The following is a 23,528-nucleotide window of genomic DNA, read 5'->3' as shown; positions in this document are numbered from 1 at the left end:
TTAGGTTTAATCCGAGTGACAGAAAGTTCACTTTTCTTTTTGTCATGTACAGGAACACCATCTCTGTTTTGCCATCTGTTAGCCTTTCACTGTGCTGAAATTCAGTTGCAGTGTGGTGAACACTCCTTGAACACTGAGTTTGGATGACATTCATGGATAAGCCATATCCAGACTTTGGTAGCAAGACTAGATCTCTAGCCAAATACCAGACTAGTCCCTCTCCAGAGCAAGTACGTGATAGAGGAAGAAGGATATTGAGAAGAAAAACATAGGAAAGAGCAGCTTTAGCTGCAGATGTGGTTTCAGCAGCGCAGATGCAGCATTTGCAGCGTGTCCTGGGGGTGTGTTGACCAGGTGCATGCTGCAAAGATGCTGCCTCACTGCTGCATCAGGTCTCCATGGCTGGCCTCTGCTGTCATCGTGTACATCCTGGAAGGGGATGGAGACAGGGAATGTGAAACACCCATCAGTGCAATGTCAAGCTCGAGCAGCATTCTTGGTCCTGGCTTTGTGCCTTAGCCTTTGCCCAGCTGCTGGCCCTTGAAAACTGAGCTCCGTGAGCCTGATTCATGACAACGGAGGTTATGGCTGTCTGCTGTCTCTAACCACAGCTCAATAGAGGAGGTGCGAGTGAGGGGAGGTGAGGTCCGGTCCCGCTTCCTTCATGGCTTGGACAAACAGGTGACCTGCCAGCCACCTGAGGTGCCTGATCCTGCCTGGTGTAGGCTGCAGCTCTGCAGAGGCTCTGGCTGCTGAGCAGTTTGAAGCTGAAGTCGTCCGGCTGCTCTCCAGAAACAACCCGTGCCCCCACATGCTCCGTCCGAAGCAGTCTGGTCCCCCACCAGCCTGGTTTTTGTTCTCGTGGCCACGGACCACCGTGCAACTTCTTCACAAGTGACCACAACTGACATGTAGGAGCCGCGGCAAGCGCGATGAATCAGTATTCGGGAGGCGCGAATGGCCACAGGGCTCTAAGCTGTGCTCCACAAGCTAACTGTGGGTGCTGAAGGCACCTCTTTTCCCTAATTACGCACTTAGCTTGCAGAGTGGGATGCTGCTTTTGATGTCTCCAAACTGTAAGTTCTTTTTCCTTAGACGTTCAGTCATGCATATTTAAAGCTACGTTTCAAGAAATTAGGTCTGAAAATTCCCAGCAGAAATGTATTTTTGCATTTTATTTTTATCCAGAGATGACCACATTTTTGTCTGCAGCCAACTTAAAAGATACATCAATTAATAGAGCCACTGGTGACTAAGCTGTAAAGCAGAATATTTTCTCTCACTTAATGAAGTGTCTTACATAAAAATAAGCATAAGCCTCATGATGAAGAACTTAATTTTACTAAGATTTCCAAGTATTTTTCTGTAAGTGCGAAGTGTAATAAAGCTGAGTTTTCACCATAAGAATATGACTGTTTATTATAACCACTCATTATGTGCATGGTCTTAGTATGGAGATCAGGTCCCAGATCTTATTATTCTTCCTGAATCTTCCTACAAGTGGCATGTAATTCTTTCCTTATAGGAAAATTCTCTAAGAATAGGTATTTGCTCCTGTTTTAGCAAGGAACACGCTGCAAGGTGTTGTGTGTACTCCCCTCCCTCCCCTGCACTCTTTGTTAGTGCTTTTAGGACTTCTTGGGCCATATCCAATTCTTCATCCTACAGCAAACAAAATGACTCTGATGTTTTCTCCCCTGCTGATTATTAAACGATCATTGGCCTCTTCTCCTGGTTGCAAGGGGAAGGTTGCAATCACCTCTCTGTGATTTTTAACCTGTTTTCCCTACAGAATAAGTGACACGGCCCTGGTTGCCATTTCTGCCCTAGCCTGTGTGAAAAGTGTTATTTAACCTTGGTGTATGGATAGTGTATGGATGGGTGGGGGTGCTGGGAAACAGCTGGGTTGTATGTAAAATCTTCACTTCCTATCAGAGGTCATTTAACTCTACCTCCTTGTTGTCAATAGTGGCACTGTTGAAGTTAGGGATAAGTGCATGCTCTTGTCTGTGGAGTCAGTGGCGAGTAGCCAGATCAACTGCATTCTCTCTGACAATTTAGTATTCACTTAGATGTCTATATGAGAGTCAGTATTTCATTTCTTTTCATAATTTTTTTTAACCAGCACTGCAGTTTGACCTTTGAGGACATTAACCTAGTGGCAGCTCGCTCATGGCTAGAACTCATTCACTTGTGATAGCATCACACCAAGAAAAAGCACTGAACCTTAAAAATATTTTTAAAAAAGAAATAGGATACTAGTTCACTTACAGAAGGTAGCTGTGGAAGAACCGTTTGTTAAGCTTGACATCAGTGTGCCTAATAAAAATCTCCTCCACTGTATTTCAGGGCCAATCTGGTGGCTGTCTCCTGACGTGGGTGCACTAGATACTCAGCTCTGACCTGGTGGAGACCTGAGAGCAGAGGCAGTGTCCCCGCTGCGGTAGTTTGCACATTGACAGTTTCTGCAGGGAGTGCATAGGCCAGTAGTTTTAATACATTGGAATCACAGTTTTGGATGGAACCAGCAAGAGCTGTGGTGGATAATCAGTTTTGTGACGGCAACTAGTACTAGATGGATGCTGAGCAGCAGGGATCATAACTCACATAGATTGCTGGGGCAAAGGGATGAAACAAGATCCATTGTGCTGGACATCCTACATGTGCAACAGGAAGATGCAGCCCTCAGCCCAAATTTTTGCAGTGTACCCAGCTGAGACAGGCAATGGATCACAGAGAGGAATGTAATCTAACAAGTTCATCTTATGGCATTTTTTCTTTAAATCCTTTTGGCTGGATTTTCTTAGGAAGGGATTATTTAGATGGGAAACCCTGGCAGGAAAGGGCAGGAAGAGGAGGGACAGACAAGTTAGAAGAGCAGGGAGACAGAAAAATTATTGTGTCAGGTACTGGGGGATGTATTAGGAAACAGTGAAGTCAGGGACTGGAAGGCACTAGAGCAGTTATGTACCAGAATGGCCACTGAAGGTGTTTTCTCCTAACCCAGTGACCTTTACAGACTGTCTCTCGGTTTGCAAATGTTCCAGAAATGGTTATTAATTGGCTTGCAACTTTTTCTTGAGTAGAGTATAATTATAGTGGATTTGAAAAAAAAGACAAGGAAGTTTTACCAGAAACATTTGTTTCTGTCTATCACCAGATTTTTATTTTTTTTTTAAAGCATCTTCATTTTTAGTGGAAATACTTGGCAACACCATTGATGACTACACCTTTGGTGGTGGTTTTGTGTTTTACTTTTTTCTGTCAATGGGCATCATTTTTTATTTTTTTCCAAAGGGGAGGTAAGGATATGAAAGAGTTGCCTTCTTCCAAAGATACAGCTCATGACATCATCTTCATTTCTCGTTAGCTCCAGCAGAGGTCAATCCTGTGCAAAAGGTAACCCGAGCTGGCTTTGTAAGCTTGGTCAAGTTCACCACTTGTGAGAATAGAGAGTTCAGCTGTGTTGCTGCCTTACATGCATCACGGTATTGCATCGTATCTTTTCTTATTGCTTTGCTCCTGCCTGTGAAGAGCTGACATTGAAGCTCAAAGGAAGATTTAGGTTTGTTTTAGTCACCTGCCTACCAGAGGCCTAGGCAGGAGAAGATTCAAAGCCAGCCACTTCCATTGCTTGGCAGGCTGTAAAGCAAGAACATTTTGAATGTGATCCCTTGCCTATTTTGGGAAAGTTATAAAATTTTCAGAGGTAGGCCAGTTATTTTTAAGCCGCTCTGGACATGCTTTTAATGCAGGATTTGTTCTGGATGCTGTCAAGGTTGACTGTTTTCTTCATGAAAAGTTTCCCTCCTTTGGGGAAATGTCTGGTAGATCTAATTAGCTGTGTGCCTTGGTCCTCTCTTATTTCCTCACAGCCTGCTAAACCTATCACTAGACCCTTCAGCTTCAGCCAAGATGGATTGCATTAGTTCTTGTCCGCCTTCCCGTGGTTTCATCCATTTTATGTACGGACTTTCTCTAGCCCGTTTGAGGAGAAGATTGCAGTGGAGCTGTGCAGAGACGGTGTACCTCCACCTAAATGCAGGGAGGCTGGTGTTTGGAAAAGGAACTATCGGAATCGAGGAGCTGAAAATATCAGCAACATGGATATTTTCCTTGCATCTGATTCTTTGCCATCGCTTTGGATCTCCTTTTAAGTTGCACACATTTTACGTTCATTTAGCAAGGTTGCAAATATGAAATGAAATAGATAAGTGATACCTATAAATGATTCATTCCTGATTAATGAAGCTGCCCTCCTGCATCTCAGTTCTGTGAATTAACGAACCAGTCCAGGGAAATACTGAGCTCTTCCCACTGCTTTTGGAAGCGGGAGGGATTGCGGTGCGCTCTGTATCTGTCAGGATTGGGTTCCAAGTTATATTTTGCCAGAGCTTAGGAATCAAAATAGCTAACATCTGTAATGAACAGGAGGACATGAATTATGTAGACAAATAAACTAGTGATTACTGCTGCACATTTATCTTCACCTCTCTAAATGATAAACTTTAAATGTTCCATATGGAAGCCCTGCGTATAAATTAGTTCCTCTGCATTTGGGCCTCTTGAATGTCTGTGGATGCGAGATGCGGTAGGTCTCCTATCTCCTATCTCAATTTAAGGCAGCAGTTCCCTTTATACCATGCTACCAATGCTCTGTGAGATTTTGAGTACGATGACAACAGACTCAATTAGGTTGTAGCGTGCATTCAGTTTAAAGGAGTACATAGTGTTTTCCTGCCTAATTCTGACAGGATTAAAGATAGTGCACTTTCAAAAGTTATTTTCTGAATCATCTTCTCTTATTTACATATTTTGTCGCTGTTACCCAGAAGGAGGGGATTGATAGTTTCATCTTTGTCCTGGCACTATTAAAAGAAGTAATTCTTAGACATTTTTCTGTTGCCCTTTATTGAGAAATGTATTTAGCATTAGTTCTGATTTCAGCAATGCCCAGTGTTACCAGAATATCACCCTCCCTGCCTCCTGTAAAGCTGCAGCACATACCCTTGCATTAACGCTGTTGGCCATATCTTTGTCTGTGTGTCTCTTAAAAGCAGGTGGTTTATTAGACAAGTGCAGTTAGACTTAACATTCAGTTCAGTCATATTTCTGCCTGCCTGTAGCACGTTAACTTTTTCACCACACCCAGTCATCTCCAGAACTGGCAGTACTGCAAATAGCATTGGAAACATCTGTACTAATGCTGAAAGAAGGCAAAAGAGCTAGAAAGCCTGCCTTTGACCAAAATCAGCAACTGGTGGGATATGGCTGTGATACCATGCTTGAGGAGAGGCAGGACAAGGCAAGGAGAGATGCTTTGGTGGTCCATGCGCTATTTTGCTGTCAGGGGTAGAGCTGGTTGGTTGTTGGGGTTTTTTTCCCAGATTTTTTTTTTTTTAAGCCAGAACATGCCAATTCATCTAGATTAAAACACTCTATAGGAACATCTTGATTTCAGTGGAGTTTTTCTTAAAAAACGACCAGGTGGCCTACCTGCTTCATTTTCTGCCATCTCATATCGGGCGAGGGTTTCTGGGGTGTGTTTGCTGAGCCTGCGTTCAGACGCAGTGAAACGTGAGAGCTGCTCGTGCTAAACAATGCCATTTTGAGCTAAGTGTAGTCTCTACAGTCCTTGCCCCACTTGGATGTCTCTTATGTTGGGGGGTTTTTTTAACCTTTAAAATGTTTGACCTAAATGGAGGGCAGGCCTAATAACGTTTTATTGAATGCTACATCTCGGGTTTCCTGGCTGAGGAAACATGAGTCTAGGGGCTTCCACCGCAGTGAATTTTTGTAAGGAAGACACGATCTACCTTTGATGAAATCTGGGATGAAATAGCTTTCTAATAATGTTGAAGGCTGGAGAAAGAGCACAGAAAAGAACAGGGTTGGGTCTTAGGGAAACCTAATGATTCAAGGTTCCTGGTCTTGAAAGGTCAGTGCAGCAATGGTGTATCAAAGGGTGTCTTAATTTTCTCAGCTTCCCGCAGTTTGGCATGTCTCAGGCCATGAGCCTGGAGCAGGTATCAGTGACTTGCAAACCTTTGGTCTGCTGAGACCGGCAGCCACTTCTCCCACCCAGGGGCAAGCAGGAGAAGAGCCAGGCTGCCCACGCTGGCGGGGCTGCTTCGGTGGCGGCTGCTGGTAGGAGGTGCTGTGGGTGCTGTCGGGGACAGGGAGGGGGGTGCTTCAGGCAGGGCACAGGACTTTCATGGCTGGGACCTTTCCTCGCTGGGTGGACTCTGAGGCTGGAAGGAGAGCACCATACATCAGGAGGAGAAATTAAGCGATTTGGCCTGGAAACACACACAGAAAGGGAGCTTCCATCAAAACAGTGTGAAATGCTGACAAAAACCAGCACTAACAAACAGCTTGCAAGCCCCTTTCGTAGACACGAAACCTGTCCTGGTTTCTGGAGGCTCGTTATGGCAGCTGGACTGGCCCTGAGCACGAATCAACCAGGCCTGCCCTGGCTCCTGGCACAAATCTCTCTCTAATGATGTCGTCTGTTTGGGGATGAATGCATGCTATGACCGCTTTTATCCAGGTGTGCAGTATTACTGTTTGAACTGGGGTTCTTACAAAGAAAAGGAAAAATTCAGAGCTCTTTTCTTAATCAAAGCAGTGGATATGTTTATGACAAGCCTTGAAACCTGATATTTTGGGGTTTCACCTGCCTGGCTCTGGCTGAGCACACTGTAGGCAGGTTCACCTCAGCCCCCCCATCATCTGTGGGGCCCAGCGCCCCAGGGGATGGTCAGAGATCTGCTTCAGGAGGGCAGGGTCTCCATGTTGGGGCTCCCAGCCACCGCGGTGAGTGAGCAAACCCTCCCAACGCAGCTGCAAGCTCAGGCGCTGCCAGCCCAGGCCTGGGAGTTGCTCCATGGGGGCTTTTGCACTGCGACATGGAGGCAGGCCCGTCATTAGCTGCTGGGCAAGGACATGGTGTGGTACGTAATGGCTGGTAAATATTGAAAATGGCTGAGCTATCCAGGCAGCCCTTCCCTATGCATCCTTCCTCCAATTGGCTGCCTCTCTGGATATTCAGACTCTGAGCTTGAAACCATTAAAAAAAAAACCCCAACAACAAACAACCCACAGAGTCAGAGATGCTTGAGAGAGGTGACAAAAGCCAGGGTTGCCTTCATCACATCGTGCTTGTCACAGCTGGTGTTGTGTAAAATGGGGCCGAGGCTCAGAGAAACCACTCTGACCCTTCTGCCCCCCAGGGCTGTGGGGGGAATGGGGTCCCAGCCCTCCGGAGAGCAGCTACTGAAGGTTCTCCCACAGCTCCTTGCATTTGGGCAGGATCTCTCCTGTAGTCACTTTCTAGAAGCAAACCTTATTATTTTTTGCTTTTGCTGATGCTTGTTTTTCTGTACCACTCCAGAAGTTTCATTTGGGGCATCACAGGCTCCACAGCTGCCAGTTCCTTTCTCCTGTGTCTGCTGAGGAGCGGGGGTGGGGTAGTGCCCCCCTTTTAGTACAGGCTGTAGTTGTCATACCATTTCCAGGACAAATCTTAATTCTTGGAGGGGCCAGGCTTTGCTGTAGAAGTCCGATGATGGAGAAGGACTGCTGCAGTGTTGCTCCATGTGTGCTGGCTGTTGCAGGTATTTACAAATAAAGCTGCTCTGGATGGTGAATCTTGGCTCAGGGAAGCTCTGAAAGTCAAAAGGCTTGTGGTTGCTCTCCTCTGCCTGCCAGGATATCTGAAATATTTTGTACGTCTCCAGAAGATGTGTTGATCATCTATCTATCTGCCACCATTTTGTAATCATTTTCCATTTTGCCACTGAACTGTATGATCATGGTCTGAATGGAAACATTACAGTGGGAAGGGAGCAGAGAGACTGTGCATTGCAGGAGGGCCTCTGAGTTTCCTTTTAGACCTTTCAAATGTGAATGGACCCACATCACCTATTGGGCCTGACCCACAGGGCATGCTGGACACAGTATTAGGCTGGTGTGGTGGTTTCAAGTCAAATGAAGGAATTGCTTCGTTAATCAGGTACAACCATACAGGGCTCATTTCCACAGCCTGTTAGGGCGAGAGGTAGAGTGGGAGAAGATGCACGTAGTGATGGTGAGTAGCAGGAGCAGTGTGTATTCCTGCTGCCTGGTTTTCAGGCCAGCACTATCCTGGTCTTCCGTCTGCCCTTGTCCCTCCTGCTTTTAAAGAAAACAAACCTAAAAGCCAAACCAAACAAGAAGTCAGTACATTGATTGTTCCCTTGATTGTGTGATGGAGCAGAGAGATAGGGATAAAAAGCTTATCGTGAAAATAAGGAAACAAGGTTTGCCTTCGGGTGGAGGTGGGCATTAGTCATACTACTACTTGTGCTCTGTTAAATAAAGGTCATGAAAAGATTTGCAGAGAAGTCTTCTGGTTTTTCCTCTTCACGAGTGAAATTTCAGCCGGCACTGCTGCAACCCACAGTGCATCTGCAGCATGTCTTTGTGGAAACGTCCCATCCCCTCTGCACAGTGCCAGGCTTTCTGGGGGCTTAGACCTCCCCACAAGCTGTGGGATTTCCTTAGACCCATGTAAGTCAGGGCTCTTCTATGAAAGAGAAGGGAAATGAGCCACCGAGAGGCTTTGCTCCTTTTTTCCAAAGTCTGTGTGTACCATAAATTGGATAGGCCCCCCTGAGGCACGGGGAAACCAAGCTCTTAAAATGCATAGTAAAGGCTTAGTAATTGTTTCAAATAGCCGACTAAAAATGCTTTTTTATTACAAGGCTTGAGTTCTCTTTCAAATGTGAAGCTGCTTGTTCGTTTTGGCAGTGAAGGCTGCTTTTACATCTCCCTGGGGACAGTGGTAAAACTTTCAGCAGCTCAGGCACAGACACCAGCCCTGTGTCGAACTGGAGGCGAGAAACCAAAAGTTGTTCTGCGGATTTCTGAGTCCCCCACAGCTCGCTTTCGGATTTTGCTGATTAATCTGCACCCTCTGAAAAAGAAAGAAGAGCGAGAGGGGTGAAGATAGTGTTGTGTGGGGATGGGACCAGACTCAGTGGAGACGTTTCATGCCTGTGGGTAGGTAAGCTACTTGGTGATGTTTTTGATGTTCAGCTATTAGTCGGTGGGGTACAAGAGCAAGGAATCAGCACTCTTCAGGCAGTTGCACTGAAAGATGGACAGAGGCTGGATTTATTCCCATTGCTACCGCGGGCAGGAGAGCAGAAATCCCTGTTAATCCTATCCCGAAGATGAGACAGAAATGCCGACGCCTGACGTGGCTGGTCGGGGGGAGCAGGGGAAACTTAGGGAGACAGTGGGACGTGATGGGTTCCCCTGGCAGTGCTGCACTCCGGTGTGCTCAGAGTGACATGTCTGCCCTACAGCTCTGGGAGGTGTGGGGGGAGGAAGGGGATGAGCTGGGAAGTGCCAAAAATGCCAGGTGAGGTTATTTTCTCACTGATACAGAAAGGATCTCCTCTTTCTCTGAGGACACGTTAATTTGCTTTCGTCTGCCTGGTCCCCTTTCCTTCAGTTTCTCTCTTTATTCTCTCTTTTTTTGGTTTCTTCTTTTTCCCTGCATCCCTTCCCCCCATATCTTTCTTCAGAGCACCTATTGTGTATCCTCCCTCCTCCTGGTATTTTCCTTAGGTGGCTCTGATTATTCAGCAGCTCTGCTGAAGGTAGTTCCCTCTCCGGAGAGGGAGAAGTGTTGCACCAGTGCAGCGCTTGCTGCCACTGCCACAGACACAGGTCGAGCAGAGGACGGGCTCCTTTGCCTACTGCTAGTGCCAAGCAGCAGGACGGTGGAAAGGCACCGCGGGGAGGCAGTGACGGGGGTGCACCCTGCATAGTCCTTTTTGAGCCAGCCTAGGTAAAAAAACCAAAAAAGCTGCTTTCCTTTTTTCCTTCGAGAAGGCTTTCCCTGAATTAATTCACATCGAGAACGTGAAAGATCTTATAAGGTAGCTCAGCTGGGATTTTTTTAGGTGCAACATAACTGTGAACAAGGATCCCCTCCACGAACAACTGCAGGTTATAATAGTGTTGAATTTCAAGATTTCACAGCAGTATAAAGATGTTCACAAGAGAAAACTTGGAAAGTGAACAAAAGAATACTGTCAGGACTTTTTTTTTCTTCTCCTGCCCCTTGGCAGTGACCTGGAGGAGCTAGTAAGTTTTGGTGGAATTCAGGAAGCGTTTGCAGAGCTGGCATGCATGGGCCCTTCATGTCCCACCTTTGGTCGCGCCGTGGAAATGAGTTACGTGTGTACAGTCTTGAAGCAAGTGTGTCAGCATCGGGTGACGATCAGCACATGGTGCAGGCATCACCCCTGTTGTGGCCACTGCTCCATGTCAGCAACACCATGGGCTTCCCCCACGTCCCTGCTGGTGCTGGGAGCTTGTGTGCCCCAGCTGCCCTGCGGCATGGCAGCCTCTGCTTGCGCATCTCGGGCAAGAGGCTGCGTGCTCCCAGGGCCCACTAGTGTCCTCCCACTCCATGTCGAGGGGGAAGCTTCTGCACAGTCAGGGGGGTCGCTTGCTATGTAGCCTGGGGAAGGCTCACTTGCCCGAGTAACACACTGCAAGGGATGCTTGTGTTCCTGAACCTGTGGTATTAAGAAGGACGGGACATCAAGCAGCAGGTTTTTGTGGTTCAGGCAGTTTTTGTGGCAAAACTCCGGAGGTGTGAGGTGGCAGCAGTTATTGTTGGCTTTTGGTGAGAGTGATAGAGTTGGCCACTTCTCTTAGTGTGCTGTAGGAGCAGAGAGCCTGTTCCTGCAGGCGGTACACTGCATCCTCCCTTGGCAATTGTCAGCTTTGCGGTGGTTAGTCCTAGATGTTTGTCCTCCAATAACATCTCCAGATGCTGGAAATTAATTTTCTCTGTCCATCCCTCTGGAGTTAATAAAAGTCTTGAAGCTTCCTCCTGCCAGCACAACAGCACCAATGAATCTCTTCAGGGTCACTGTGTATTGAAATTGGATGCCTTCCCTGGTAGCTCCTGAAGGCTTTCTCCTCTTGCTTTGCAGATCACAGGTGTTATCCTTCTCGCAGTCGGGGTCTGGGGCAAGCTCACCCTTGGCACGTACATCTCTCTCATTGCTGAGAACTCCACCAATGCCCCCTACGTGCTCATCGGGACGGGTACCACAATCATTGTCTTCGGGCTTTTCGGCTGCTTTGCCACTTGTCGTGGCAGCCCATGGATGCTGAAACTGGTAAGCATGCCAAAGTGCCTTAAGCAAGAAGGGAAGAGGTTTTGTTGATGTATTGGGATCCACGCCCCCTGCCAAGCTTCACCAGATGTTATCATGGGTTTTTAGCTAGATTTTATTGATCTTAATGTTCAACACATGTGTCTTTTGGACAAAGAAGGGGAAAAAATTCTTTGGCAAAACCAGTTGTTGATTGAGTATGAATGAATTTTGCTACCACACAGCATACAGGCCCATGTGTGGTTGGGAGCAGGGTGAAATGCTGCTGATGAATTACTCTGTGAGTAATTCTACAGTCGTTCTGTTTTTCTGTGAGCCAGATAGATAGGTATATTTACAATCTTAAAAATGTCCAAAGCATCATAAATGTGAAATTAATTCAAAGTATATTTTAAAGGGGTCGTTTTAAAACTCTGATGTGAAATCTATGGAAAAAATAGTTCTAAATGCTTTTAAAAGCACACCAGCCTTTCTTTCTCTCCTAACATTCACTAAAATAAAACTAGTCAGCCCCAGAAAACAAAGCTCTGTATGGTATGTTTGTCCTCATCTCAAAAGCAGCATGGACTCGAGGTGCACTAAGCAGAGGTACGACAGCTATCTCTCAGTCCAGTTTCACTTCTCTCCCTATAAGTTTCTCTGTTCTGAGTTTTCCGGCCCACTTTAAAATGCAAACTATAGGTTAAGCAAACCTGTATGATAAGCTGTGTTTCTAGGAATATTCAGGAGCAAAATCCTACATGTGTAGTCATATGAAAGGTGCAATAGGACTTGTGAAGCACTGAGATAGTGGAAAAGGACTTGATAGTACAATGCATCTCCTGCTATAATATTTTGGGGCTGATTTTCTAAGGAGGTGGGAGGATTCTACTCCAGTTTGAACCAGATTTTTAAAAAAGATGTCTTAAAGAGACTTAATTCCCTCAACTGATGGCACAGTAGGGGAGAGGTAGCTGCAGATCGGTCAGCAGGTCGATGCTGGTGCCCAGACGGCAGGTACCTAATGCTGTCCTAGGCGCGTGGCTCCTGTGTCTTGCTGGTGATGTGCTGTCAGGGCACATGTAGAGGCTTGTCGGAGTTACTGCAGTCCAGATGGGAAAGGGATAAAGGTGAATGAAGATATAAATCCATAGAAGATTGGGCTCTGCTCGTTGCTCCATAAGCCATATAACTTTTTTAAAGGTATGGCGTGTGCTGTTCCAAGCACATGGCTTTATTTTCATTGTACACATAAGACATATTTCAAAACTTTCTTTCTGTCCTGAACAGAGTACAGGCAGTGATTTGACAGCTGCATTACTTGTAGAGAATTATTTTTCTACTTCTGCCTTCACTGTTGTCCTCCCTTCACCAACAATCTTCCATTAAAAAATAAATTTCCCTCTTTCCACTAAATCTTCTTAGAACTGAATTTAATTTAAAATGTTTCCTTTTCAATTAACTCTTATTTAGTACATGGAGAAAAAAATTAATTTTCCCTCCAGAAGATTAATCCCCAACTTAAAATTTTATCATCCCCCTTTGCATTTTTTTCTTTACCTTCTTTATTTCTGCTTAGATGTATTTTTAATAGTTTGCGAGTGTCTACACTGAAAAGCTCTGTTTTCCAGGTTTATTTAGCTCTGGATCCAAATACTGCTCCTAAAGCCAAACACAGGCCTTGGGTCAGCAAAGTATTTGGTGCATCTGTCTAGTATTACCATGAGAGTGTTTCCAGTGAAGTAGGTGGTTCAGTTCATTCATTGGAGAAACTGCAGGAATCGGGCAGCAAATCACAGTCTAGCAGTGAGATAGATAAACACAAACCAAAACACCTGGAGAAGCCTATTTACTTTAGCAGAGTGCCATGCAAACATAAAGGGTCTCTTTGTATTCCTTATTGCAAGATCAAAACTTGAGTGACTTGGATCTATCTCTGGCATGTGAGTGTGTTTTTATTTATATGGGAATGCTAAGAAATGTCAGAAAAGCCAGTAATTAGACAATACGTGTAATTTGTGAGTTGTATAAACATATATATAAAATATATTCAGGCAATAACCTGTGTATAGCCTCCAAAAACCCTTTGGTTTATTAACATCTTTAAAGTGTGTCTAGAGCGGAAAGTTAAATTTTATGTGATAACTGAGCTGTATCTCTGCTGAGACAAAAGTCTGTCATGTTCTGACTTCTCTTGCCTCCTTCCTTTTCAGTATGCCATGTTCTTGTCCCTGGTGTTCCTGGCTGAGCTAGTGGCTGGCATTTCAGGGTTTGTGTTTCGCCACGAGGTAGGTGGAAATGTGCTGAGTTTGCATATGGCAGTGCCTCCCTGGGCAGGAGCTGCTGAGAAGTTCTCTGGAGCGTGGAGAATGTGTAGGTTGCTGAGCTCGGCGGCTCCATGCACATCTCCAGGGGTGCGGCTGAGGTGCAACAATAACATGCACAGCTCTTAAAAACTGATACAATTCCAAATGAAAGGATTTAGCCAAAGCTCTTGGCCTCAGCTGCCTGATAATTTACTCTGGAGCTATCATTTTTTATGTGTCCATCATGTAAGATCTTCTTTACTCTTTTACATATGCTGAGGGCTGCAAAATAGATTAAATACTTTTCTTAAACACAGTTTCTTCAGCCAGGCAAGTGCTTGTTTATATAAGGCAGAGAGCACTTCTGCAGCAGACCAGACTCAATGTTTTGTAAATCTTTTTCTCTTTTTTGAGGGGGAGAAGGGAGTGGGATGGGATTTTGTTTCTATCCTGAGAGTGAGAGATTAGAAATAGAGTGAGGTGGGAAACTGGGACAGGAAGAAGCTTTAAAAAAACTAGATTTGTAGTAGTACTTCTGCTTTATCCACTGTAATCAGGTCTATCTCTGGCTTTAAGTCTGTGGACCTAGATGCCACTAGTGCTGAACCAGGACAACCCCAGAGTCCCTCCTTGTCTCTTCCATTTGTATTAACTGGTTTTCTAGTCTCCTCTTTTGACATGAGATTTCCCTTGCTATAGGCTTTTCTGGTGTTTACCCTTGCAAGTGGTGGATAGTTTTTAATTTGATCCTGAAATACCGGTCCATCCACTGAGGATTGCCATTTCTTCTGGCCTCACCTGCAGCAGCCTCAGCATCAGAGGCTCCCAAAAGGGAGCAACAGCCTCTTGTGAAGGTCATAGCCATGTGGGTTGCCCAAATCATTTGCTACCCAATCCCTTTACCACCCAAAGTGCCTTTCCCAGTGATGTACCTGACCTTCTCCAGCTGAGAAACCTCTTGTTCCTTACCCAAATACCTTCAGTGCTGGGAACAAAGGCTGCAGCCTGGTCAGGGGATTCATGTCGTCTTTCGATGCCACTGGCTTCTGTCACCAAGGAGTTTGCAAAAGCTCCAGCTCCCAGCAGGCATCCATGAGCAGAGAGAAGCACAAAACTTCCTTCAGACATAGTGCTGGAACAAAGTGTTTGGGGAAAAAGCATCAAAGGATATCTTTCTTACAGGTTAAGTCATTTTATGTTTTTAAAAATGTAGCAGTTTGTTGGAGTAGTTTTCTTTCTTTCCATTGAGAAATGGCATGAGTGACTCCTGACAGTTAAGAAGGAGTTCTGCCTGTTCTGAAAATACACTTAAAAATAAGTGGGAAGGGCTAGTTTGGGTGCCCTGTTAGGTTTGGAAATGCATTTGCTTCCTGCGAAAACTGCTTCAGATGTTCTGCTTTTCGTTGCTCACGTGGGCTGGTTTTTTCCTCGCCCTCACAGATCAAGGATACTTTCCTTAGGACATATACTGAAGCAATCCAGAATTACAACAAGAACGATGAGCGGAGCCATGCAGTGGACAACGTACAGGAAAGTGTAAGTCTAAAACTGGATATTGAAAATTAATAAATAGAGACAAAGCACACATTCAGATTTGATCACAGAACATGAAGAGTGGATGGCTCGATCTGCAAGCTGTATATTGCAAGCAAAATTAGAGGCTGGCAAAACTGATCTAAAGAAAAAGTATTATTTCAGCTGATATGCTTGTCCAAGATGCCTCAGTTTTAATGAACAAGCTATGTAATAGAGACAGGGCCTGTCCCACTTGCTTGTTATAGGTCCCAGATCTTGAATTAGGTTTAGAAGCCAGTTTTATCCCTTAAGAACAAGGTGTTCATATGGGAATCTGTCAATAGGATTATGAAATGTTGTAAATTTGAGCTGGATAAGGCAGGATTTTATAATCTAGCATCCTGTATCGCTGATAAACTGCAGCAGTTCTCTTCACCAGTACAATGTGAGGCTTGCAGAAGAGACCTACTGAGTTAAGGGGAAAAATGGAGTGTATTTTCTCCACAGAAAAAGGAAGTGTACAAATATGCTGCTGAGATGGGCAATTAAAGCTGTTCTCTGGCTGTGCTGGAGAGATGGATTAGGTGCTGGAGAGATGGAAGAGCCTTTCTGAGCCGCAAGGAGCGGTGGCAGGGCAATGGGAGGTGGCCTTGCCATCGGCAAGGCACAGGGCACGAGCAAATGGCTAAAATAGTCACAGGTGTCAACCATGAGGGGCCAAGTCCGCCAACCACAACACAGAGCAATGGCACACACGTTTAAATTCCCACAGGAAGCTATGCCATAGCAAGAAGCTATCCTCATAGCTCACAATACATTCTACGAGCCAATTGGCTTTTCATATGATTGCAACTTGCTGAATGGCTGAAATTTTAATCTAATTGTATTGATGACTTCTAGATCTTCTTCAGAAATTACAACTGTTATGTAGGGCCCCTCAGCATGTTTGAAACTGTGCCTCTAACGTGGCTTCTCCTGGTTAGCAGATTACTGGGCTGACCTAAACTGAGTCTATTCTGATGTCAAATTGCCTGTTTGTGTAATGTTAACCCTTAGTTTGAGTTTCTGATTCCTTGGAGTTGGCTGAGCTAAAGAGTTTTGAGTAACTGTCTGGTATTTCTGTCGTAGCAAAATGTTAATTTAATTTGTAGCTCTGTTTTTACAGGAACTGCATTTAAAAACCCTTTTCATGCAAAGAATTCAGCACATACTCCATATCTTTGAGTGACTGTCTTCTCGCTTAGCATCTAGAGCAGGACATCCTTCCAAACTTAGGGTTTTTACAGCTGATTTCATAGACACACGCTATGAACATATGGTCTTCTTTTACTCATGGCTCAGTGAATTTTCCTAGAAATTATTTTGGTGAGTTAGAGAGGCTTGCCTAACCTTAGCAATTTGTACTAGTTTGACCCCGTATGTGTTACATGTAATTCTATGTAATGCTTTGGGGTTTTTAAGGTCATTTTTTTTGACTGCATTGTGAGATTCTGCCTTGAATTTCCAGGATCATTTTTAATTGCATAAATAGATAAGCAAAGGAAACAAAAAATGGAAAAAAAACCCCAACCCAGCAACAGACCTTCAACTAGAAAAGATGGCTTTATGGCTGGACCTTTGTCAGATGTTGCAAGCAATAACTCTGCTCATAAAATACCTTTTTCTTAGTAGGTCTTCTGCTCCTGTCTTGTGCAAATGACATTCCTGATACTTTTGTGATAAATGGGGTGAGGGGCGGTATCTACTTTTCAAAACTGGAGATTTTGCTTTTATTTTGATCATGAATTTATGAAGTGGGCAGTGATGATGCTGTACTAATTTTAATTCTCGTTCGTTTGTTTTAAATCTGCATCTTATTCCTCGTAGCTGAGCTGCTGTGGCATTCAAAGCTACACCAACTGGAGCACCAGCCCTTACTTCTTCAAACATGGCATCCCTACAAGCTGTTGCATGAACTCCAGTGACTGTAATACTCAGGATCTGCGCAACATGACTGTGGCTGCCACTAAAGTAAACCAGAAGGTACCAGTAATGTTGTGCCAGAGGCAGTTGTTATGAAACCATCCAGTACATCAGTGGAGAATATGGTTGCTTACAATTGCGTTTTGTTTCAAATGCTTGGTCGATAATGTGTGTATTGGGCTGGAGTTAGGGTAAGGTTGGGCTTTGACCCCTGCTTGCTTTCAAATTCTTTAAGCTGGCCTTTCTCAAATGAGGAGGGGTAGCAACATTTCTGATGAGGAAGGGATTTGTTCCCCGTCTTCACATCAGAGATTGAGGTATGGCACTGCACGCAGAGGCAGCGCTGGCACAAGTGGCATGTGCCCTCAGCTCCCCTTGTGGGTTTGGTCAGTCAGAGCTTCTCTGCCTCTCTGCTCGCTCCTGCTGGATGCGATGGGTTTTTGTGGAGACCTAGACGTTGCTAGGTGAAGGGAAGCATACCCTTGCTTATGTTCAAACACTAATTTCAGTGCCAGAGCCTAACTGTCATCCCAAACAGAGAAAACACGGGTGGTGGACAACAAGCGTTGTGCTTTGCTGGTACAGTTACAGTGACTCTTAAGAAGATCTTCGAACATGGGCTGCTGCAAGGATAGTGCAGCCAAAGTGACCCTTCCTCTGGGGTCACTGGGAGGAGTTTTTGGAAAAACAAAATAGGGCTGGGAAAGCAGGTTGGGAAAACAGGAAGAAAAGGAATAATTGGAGAATAAAAATATAGAAAACATGAAGAAAGGGAGGAATAAAGAGAAAATAATGCAGCATACATAGCAGACACTGCACTGCAGATATACAACTGAAGTTATTGCTTTAAGTGTTAGTGCATCATCAGTTCTTTCTTTCCCACTTGAGATTTGCAAGAGAGGCAACAGACTGTTTGTTGGTAAAAGGAATATTGTGGCCAAATCGTAAGTTGCAGCACAGCTTAGACTTAAAGATTATTTTCTTTTCTGTTTTCATTTTCAGAGTTGAATTTAAAAAAATAAATAAAAGTCCTGAGTAGGTAACAGGGGAAATGTGGAAATGCCTTTCTGACTTCTGGTTTTGTCTTTTTCACCTCAGTCACCTGTGAATCAGGAGGTTGGAGTGGTGGCTGAGCACAGCCTGAAACATCTTTCTCTGAAAACCAGTCAAGTGGACAACATTTTCTAGCATGTGTTACAGAAAAAGATACTAGAGGATTGTTTTCCACTAAGCCTTTCTTTTCTGTAATAGTTTAATGAGAGCCACTCATTGCGGCCCTATGTGGAACATTAGTGACATCCATCTGTTACAAAACTCTCAGTCACCACCAGCAAAGTAATCTTGCTGGGCTGCACGAGTATGAAGGATGAGCCACTCCATTCAGTTGCACTTCGTGAACTTGTAGTAACTTTCTGGTTTTGCAGAAGTGGAAAGAAGGTGAGGGGCAGGACAGGGTGGATTTAGGCAATGTGCCGTACGGCCAGCATCCCCTGCAGGCAGAGTGCCTCCTGGGCAGCCCATCCTGAGGCCCTGCTTCTGCCCACCTTCCCAGCAGGAAAGCTTTCTGGTGTGACTGGTATTCTACCAGCAGGTCCCACCTTTCAAGTTCGGGATGGCCATGTACTCTGAATCTTTCCTGGCTGCATAACTGAGTGGGTGCCATTTGCATTCCCACCATCGGTCTGATGTTTCCCCAAAGTGCCGGGCTTGCTCTGCATGCTCTGCCTGCACAGAGCAATTTCCTGTCCACTTGCTAGTTCCTCTTGGCAAAGGATGCCTGCAAAATTGTAGGAGGCAGCTGAGGGGCGAACGAGCTTGTGCTAGTCCAGGGCTAGTAACTCACTTCCAGCCGTGCTTGCTCCTAGGCGTCTCTCCTGCAGATGCACAACTTGCCTGACAGAAGAGGAAGGCTGGTTCCACAGGAAGCAGTTGACTTAATTACTTGATTTAATTAACTAGGGGAAATTTGATATGTCCTGTGACATCAGAAAAATTGTGTCCCGTTTTCTGAGATAGCCATTTGTAATCAAAGGTTGTGAAGATTTCTGTTTAGTAGTTGTGAGATCTCAGAGTTGTCCCAAACATTTGCACAAGGTGGGATGTTTCTGAAAGGGGCATGAGAATAAAAAGCAAGCAGGAGGAAATGTTGCATGGCCCTGTGCTTTTACTTCACATAGGAAGCAAATGTTATTGCCTCTGACCCAAGCCCCTTGCTCGTCTTGGAAATAGGCACTTTGCTCTCTGTGTATGGGAGAAAAAAGAAAATACGTATTTTCTGTGCTGTGGAAGACCCTTGTTACCGTTCCTGTAGATAAGTATATTTGGAATACATCTTTTGGGTGGATCTTGCAAAACTATCAGTAAGACAAGTTCTTGAGCTAATCAAATTACTAGCAGTTTATGAGGACTAATGATGAATTATCCAAAAAGGATTAAATTAAAGATGTAATTACAGGACTAAAAGACAGCATTCCTGGATTTTCTTTGCCAACTCCGCCACTAACTTGCTTAGTGACCTTGGGTAAATCATTTAGTCTCCCTATTTCTTTCATCTCAGATGGGACTAATACCTAACTTTAAGAGCTGTCATTAGGATTAGCTAATTAATGTTCATATAGTGCTTTTAATCTTCAGAGCTCATTACCAACAAATCTCAAGAACTACTTCTCTCTAAAATCTTATTAAAGGAACAGATGCATGGGCTGCAGAATGATCGGATGCTTGCTAAATTGTCACTTCTGTCCTCTGAATCAGCACCCAGATGTGCGCACACAGTGCCTCACATACTTCTGTACTGTCTGTGCAACTCTTGGGTGCTTCTTGCACGGTAAGGAGTGAGCAATTAAGCTGTATTTATGCAACGCTCTTCGGGAAACAGATGATTGTGATTTGGGAAAACACAGTCTTCAAATGAGGAGAGCGATCAAAACTATCCCCCTTTCATGTTTTTTTAACGAGATCTTCTGTCTCCCTCAAATTACTGTTGCTGTTGGATGTTGCATCTCTTGAAGGCTGTTGAACAGAACAGATAGCAGAAGAGCTGGGAGAACATTAAGCCATGTCAGGCAGAATGAAAGCACTGCTTGAGAAATCTAATCTCATTTCATAACATGTAAGATACACACAACTATAGTTGCTTGATGTGTTAAATAAGCAAGCTTGAATCTGACATAATCTGCACTGTTGTAAGACATAATTAAGGATTAATATGTACACTTAAACATTTCAGAACTGAATTACAGCTGTGCTGGTCCTCAGCTACTATTAGGTTTACCACTTCATTACTCTCAGGATTAAATAAAATGTCTTCTGATATGATAAAAGAGGTTAAAGAAATGATACAATGTAGTTCATGAATGGCCTGTCTCTAACAAAGGACATCATCCTTTCCTTCTAGCTGTTATATTTTTACAAGTATCTAATGCTCTGAAGTCATGTAAAGAGTTCCTAAAGTGTTTGCAGAAGTGAGGGGGGCGTGGATGGAGGGGAATGCGGACACGATTCTCTCTTATGGGACAGGAGTCCAAACTGGGAAAGGGAACTCACTGTTATTTCTGGTTTTTCCAACTTCTGATAAAGTGGATAAAGTTATAACATTCAATAAAATGCCTTGGGACTGGCTTTACACTGAGAGTGGTGTTGGTCATTTGAGGAAGCGTGGCCAAAGGGGCCAAGAAGTGGCTTTGGATTGTGTGAGCAGATAGGTTAGTAATGAAAGAAAAAATAGACGTTATCCTTTTTTCTCTTCAAGTTTTGTGTCACTTGTTTAGATTCATTTAGACACTACAAACTAGGAAAGGTAATTTTAAACAGTGTTTTGAGGGGTAGAGTAGGTGAGGGGAGAGACTTGGCAAAAATTATCATACTGAGGGGGACATCTCAAAAAAGCCTATCCAAGAGAAGGGCAGAAATGTGTATGAATCTTCTGGCACCGGTGTGGGCTATGAATTGAGGCAGGAGGAAGCAAGTCAGCTGGTGGAGTCAGGGTCTGAGCTAGAGAGACAAAATTTGGTTCAAGGAGCAGGACAGAGAATTTTATGTCCAAGAGCCAACGAACCAAGAAACTTGATACGAAACCCTTGATAATTTTGTTACATGGTTTAAAGTTATATACTACTCAGTACCTGCCTGGTGCCCTTTGACAGGCAAAAGCAAGCAGAATGTCTCACTGGATGCCTGAAGCATGCTTGTATTAAATATCTGGGGTATTAGGAGATCAGCAGCATTTATTCATTTTTGACACCTGTATTGCATTATAACATTACATTGTTACTGGTTCGGTTTCAGGTCAAAGCTATATTAATGTTTTTTAAAACAATGATGTGAACTGACTTTCTTTAATAAGACCTGTAAAAATGAGTGCAAAATCACGTTTAGCCTTTAAAAGTACTGAAATACATTTGTTTCTAAAAAGAACTGGTTTTGCCAGCACTGTGCATCATTCACTCAGTATTGCTATTAAATGAAAAGGTGACATCGTAGGAAATTACAGCAAAAATATTGTCTAGCCCAAGTCCATTTTAAATGAGAAATTTGTATGTATACATTCGTGGCAGGGAAGGTCGATACAAGGAATGATTATGTTTGTTTTCCAGGGCTGTTACGACTTGGTGACCAGTTTTATGGAGACAAATATGGGAATCATAGCTGGAGTGGCTTTTGGGATTGCATTCTCACAGGTAAGTGCATAAACACTTCCCTTCCCCCCCTGTTTTCCCCTCTCTTTCTTTACCTGGACTTCAGGGAAGGAGGAATTATGGAAAGGGACTGAACTCAGCATGCTCATTAGTCCTGAGGTCATCTGCTCATTGATTTTCTTTTTTTCAACTTAAATGAAGTTTCTCCTTGGGAATATCAGTTACGGTTGAGCTAATGACTAGCTCAAGGAAAACAACTTGTCCCTCCACTGGGTCAAATAGAGGTTAACCCAATAAAACATTGGCTTAAATGGAGCATAAACAGCTAAGAAGACAAATAGCTTATCCATTGTCTGGATAGGCTTCTATCTTCTAAGCACTCTTCTTTTTTCTTAAAGGAGTCTAGAATTCAAATAAGAGTGTACCCTCAGGCCTCCCCATCCTGGACCTGGAGCCTGGAGGGGGCAACTGGTTTTGGTGACCGATTTTATTTCTTCTTTTTTTTTCCTTTTATCACTGAACACTGAGCAGAGATCTGCCAAAATCAGATTATTAAACCAACTCCTTGCGTGCACCAAAAGGAGTTCAGCATGGGAGGGACCAGAGGAGAGCTGCTCCCTGATATTCAAACTGCCTTTACCTAGACAGGAGTTGGGGAAACTAAAGGACTGGTCAGAATCTTCTGATCAAGAAGGGGCAGGAAAACACTCACCGGCGTATTTCAACAAGATAGACACTTCTTTAATCTCACTTTGTGTGTGATGGCAAGGCCTGTCCTGGAAATGTGCAAAAACGAGAGAAAGGGAAACACGGGCAATGCAAAAGTGCTTGCAGAATGGCTCAGCAAAAATGCACAGCAATGTGTATGATGCCTGAACCATTTCTACCTGAGCAGCTATCTGCCTTCTCTCTGCAGAGAGTACATAGTATAACTGCAAATGTCTTATTCTAAAACGATTGTGCAACTTCCGTTTGTTTCATTCACACAGTATTAAAAATCCAGGTCCTGAGGCAACACTGAAAATACGAATATATCTGTTGAACGACTTATGTTTATCCAGTGGTTGGAAAAAATGAGGTGCTAGGAAAAATTATTTGGCTTTTTAAAACTCATGAATTCAGTTAGCAAGCTGCACTGGAAACAAATGATTCGCCAGTGCTGTTGCCAGTGATGGGCAAGTGAATTAATGGGAGGGCTGTGGCTGCCCTCTTGCCTTTGCTGCCCCATGTGGTGAGCCCGTACTCAGTTGCACAGTGTTTTAGTCATCTCTCTGAAGTTTAATTTGCTCAGCAGTTACAATGACCTCCAGGTTCTTCAGAGTAACTGCCCCCAAGTTGTGTGGAAAACGGCCACCACGGCCTCTCAGTCAACGTACGTGCAACCCGAGGGAGCCCTAAAACTGTTTCGGTGTAGACCAGGTGACTGCCCTGCCTTGGGCATATCTGGAAACCTGATGCCTTCTAGCCTAGGTGTTCGGTGTGAGAAGGCCGTGATTTGGCCTGTCAGCCTGTTTCATGTGGGTGCAAACCTTGGTTCATCATACTGGCAAGCCACCCAAAGCATGTGCGTGGGTGTCAGGTCTTCAGGATCCAGAAGCGGTGAAACCACCAGCCTGGAGCTGTTGGTACATGGAGCAGGGAGAGTTTTGGGGTGTTTTCTTTTCTAATAGGCTATTCTGGTTCTTGTTGAATGGTCACAGTTGTCTTGATACTCTTCTCCAACCTTGATTATGACTTGCTTACTGCTATAGGACTGTGAGCTCTCATTTCAGTTTGGTTTCTAGACAGCCAGAAGGCTATCAAGCATCTTTTAAAATGCTTCATGTAAAACTATCCAAAAGAAGAATGGGATGAGTAGAATTTTACAGTTCATATGCTGCTGGGGCAAATGCCTCGGTCAGGACCAATGCTACCTGAAAGGCTTTGATGGCACGTGCCGGGATGTT

At 44.3% G+C, this 23,528-nt stretch overlaps 1 protein-coding gene across 1 annotated transcript in view; it reads left to right on the top strand.

Annotated features, from left to right (window-relative positions):
* The window catches only part of TSPAN7 (tetraspanin 7), a 104,199-nt gene that overhangs the window by 73,752 nt on the left and 6,919 nt on the right, over positions 1–23,528 (top strand). Inside the window, exons 2-6 of the mRNA XM_075774418.1 lie at positions 10,998–11,186; positions 13,376–13,450; positions 14,909–15,004; positions 16,850–17,005; positions 21,541–21,624. Of these exons, the coding sequence (XP_075630533.1) occupies positions 10,998–11,186; positions 13,376–13,450; positions 14,909–15,004; positions 16,850–17,005; positions 21,541–21,624 (600 nt within the window). The remainder of the gene's footprint in view (positions 1–10,997; positions 11,187–13,375; positions 13,451–14,908; positions 15,005–16,849; positions 17,006–21,540; positions 21,625–23,528) is intronic.

This window comes from Balearica regulorum, chromosome 1, assembly GCF_011004875.1.
Source record: "Balearica regulorum gibbericeps isolate bBalReg1 chromosome 1, bBalReg1.pri, whole genome shotgun sequence".
Lineage (NCBI taxonomy): Eukaryota > Metazoa > Chordata > Aves > Gruiformes > Gruidae > Balearica > Balearica regulorum.
The sequence above is the reverse complement of the archived record's forward strand: the minus strand, read 5'-3'. Positions and strand labels throughout refer to the sequence as shown.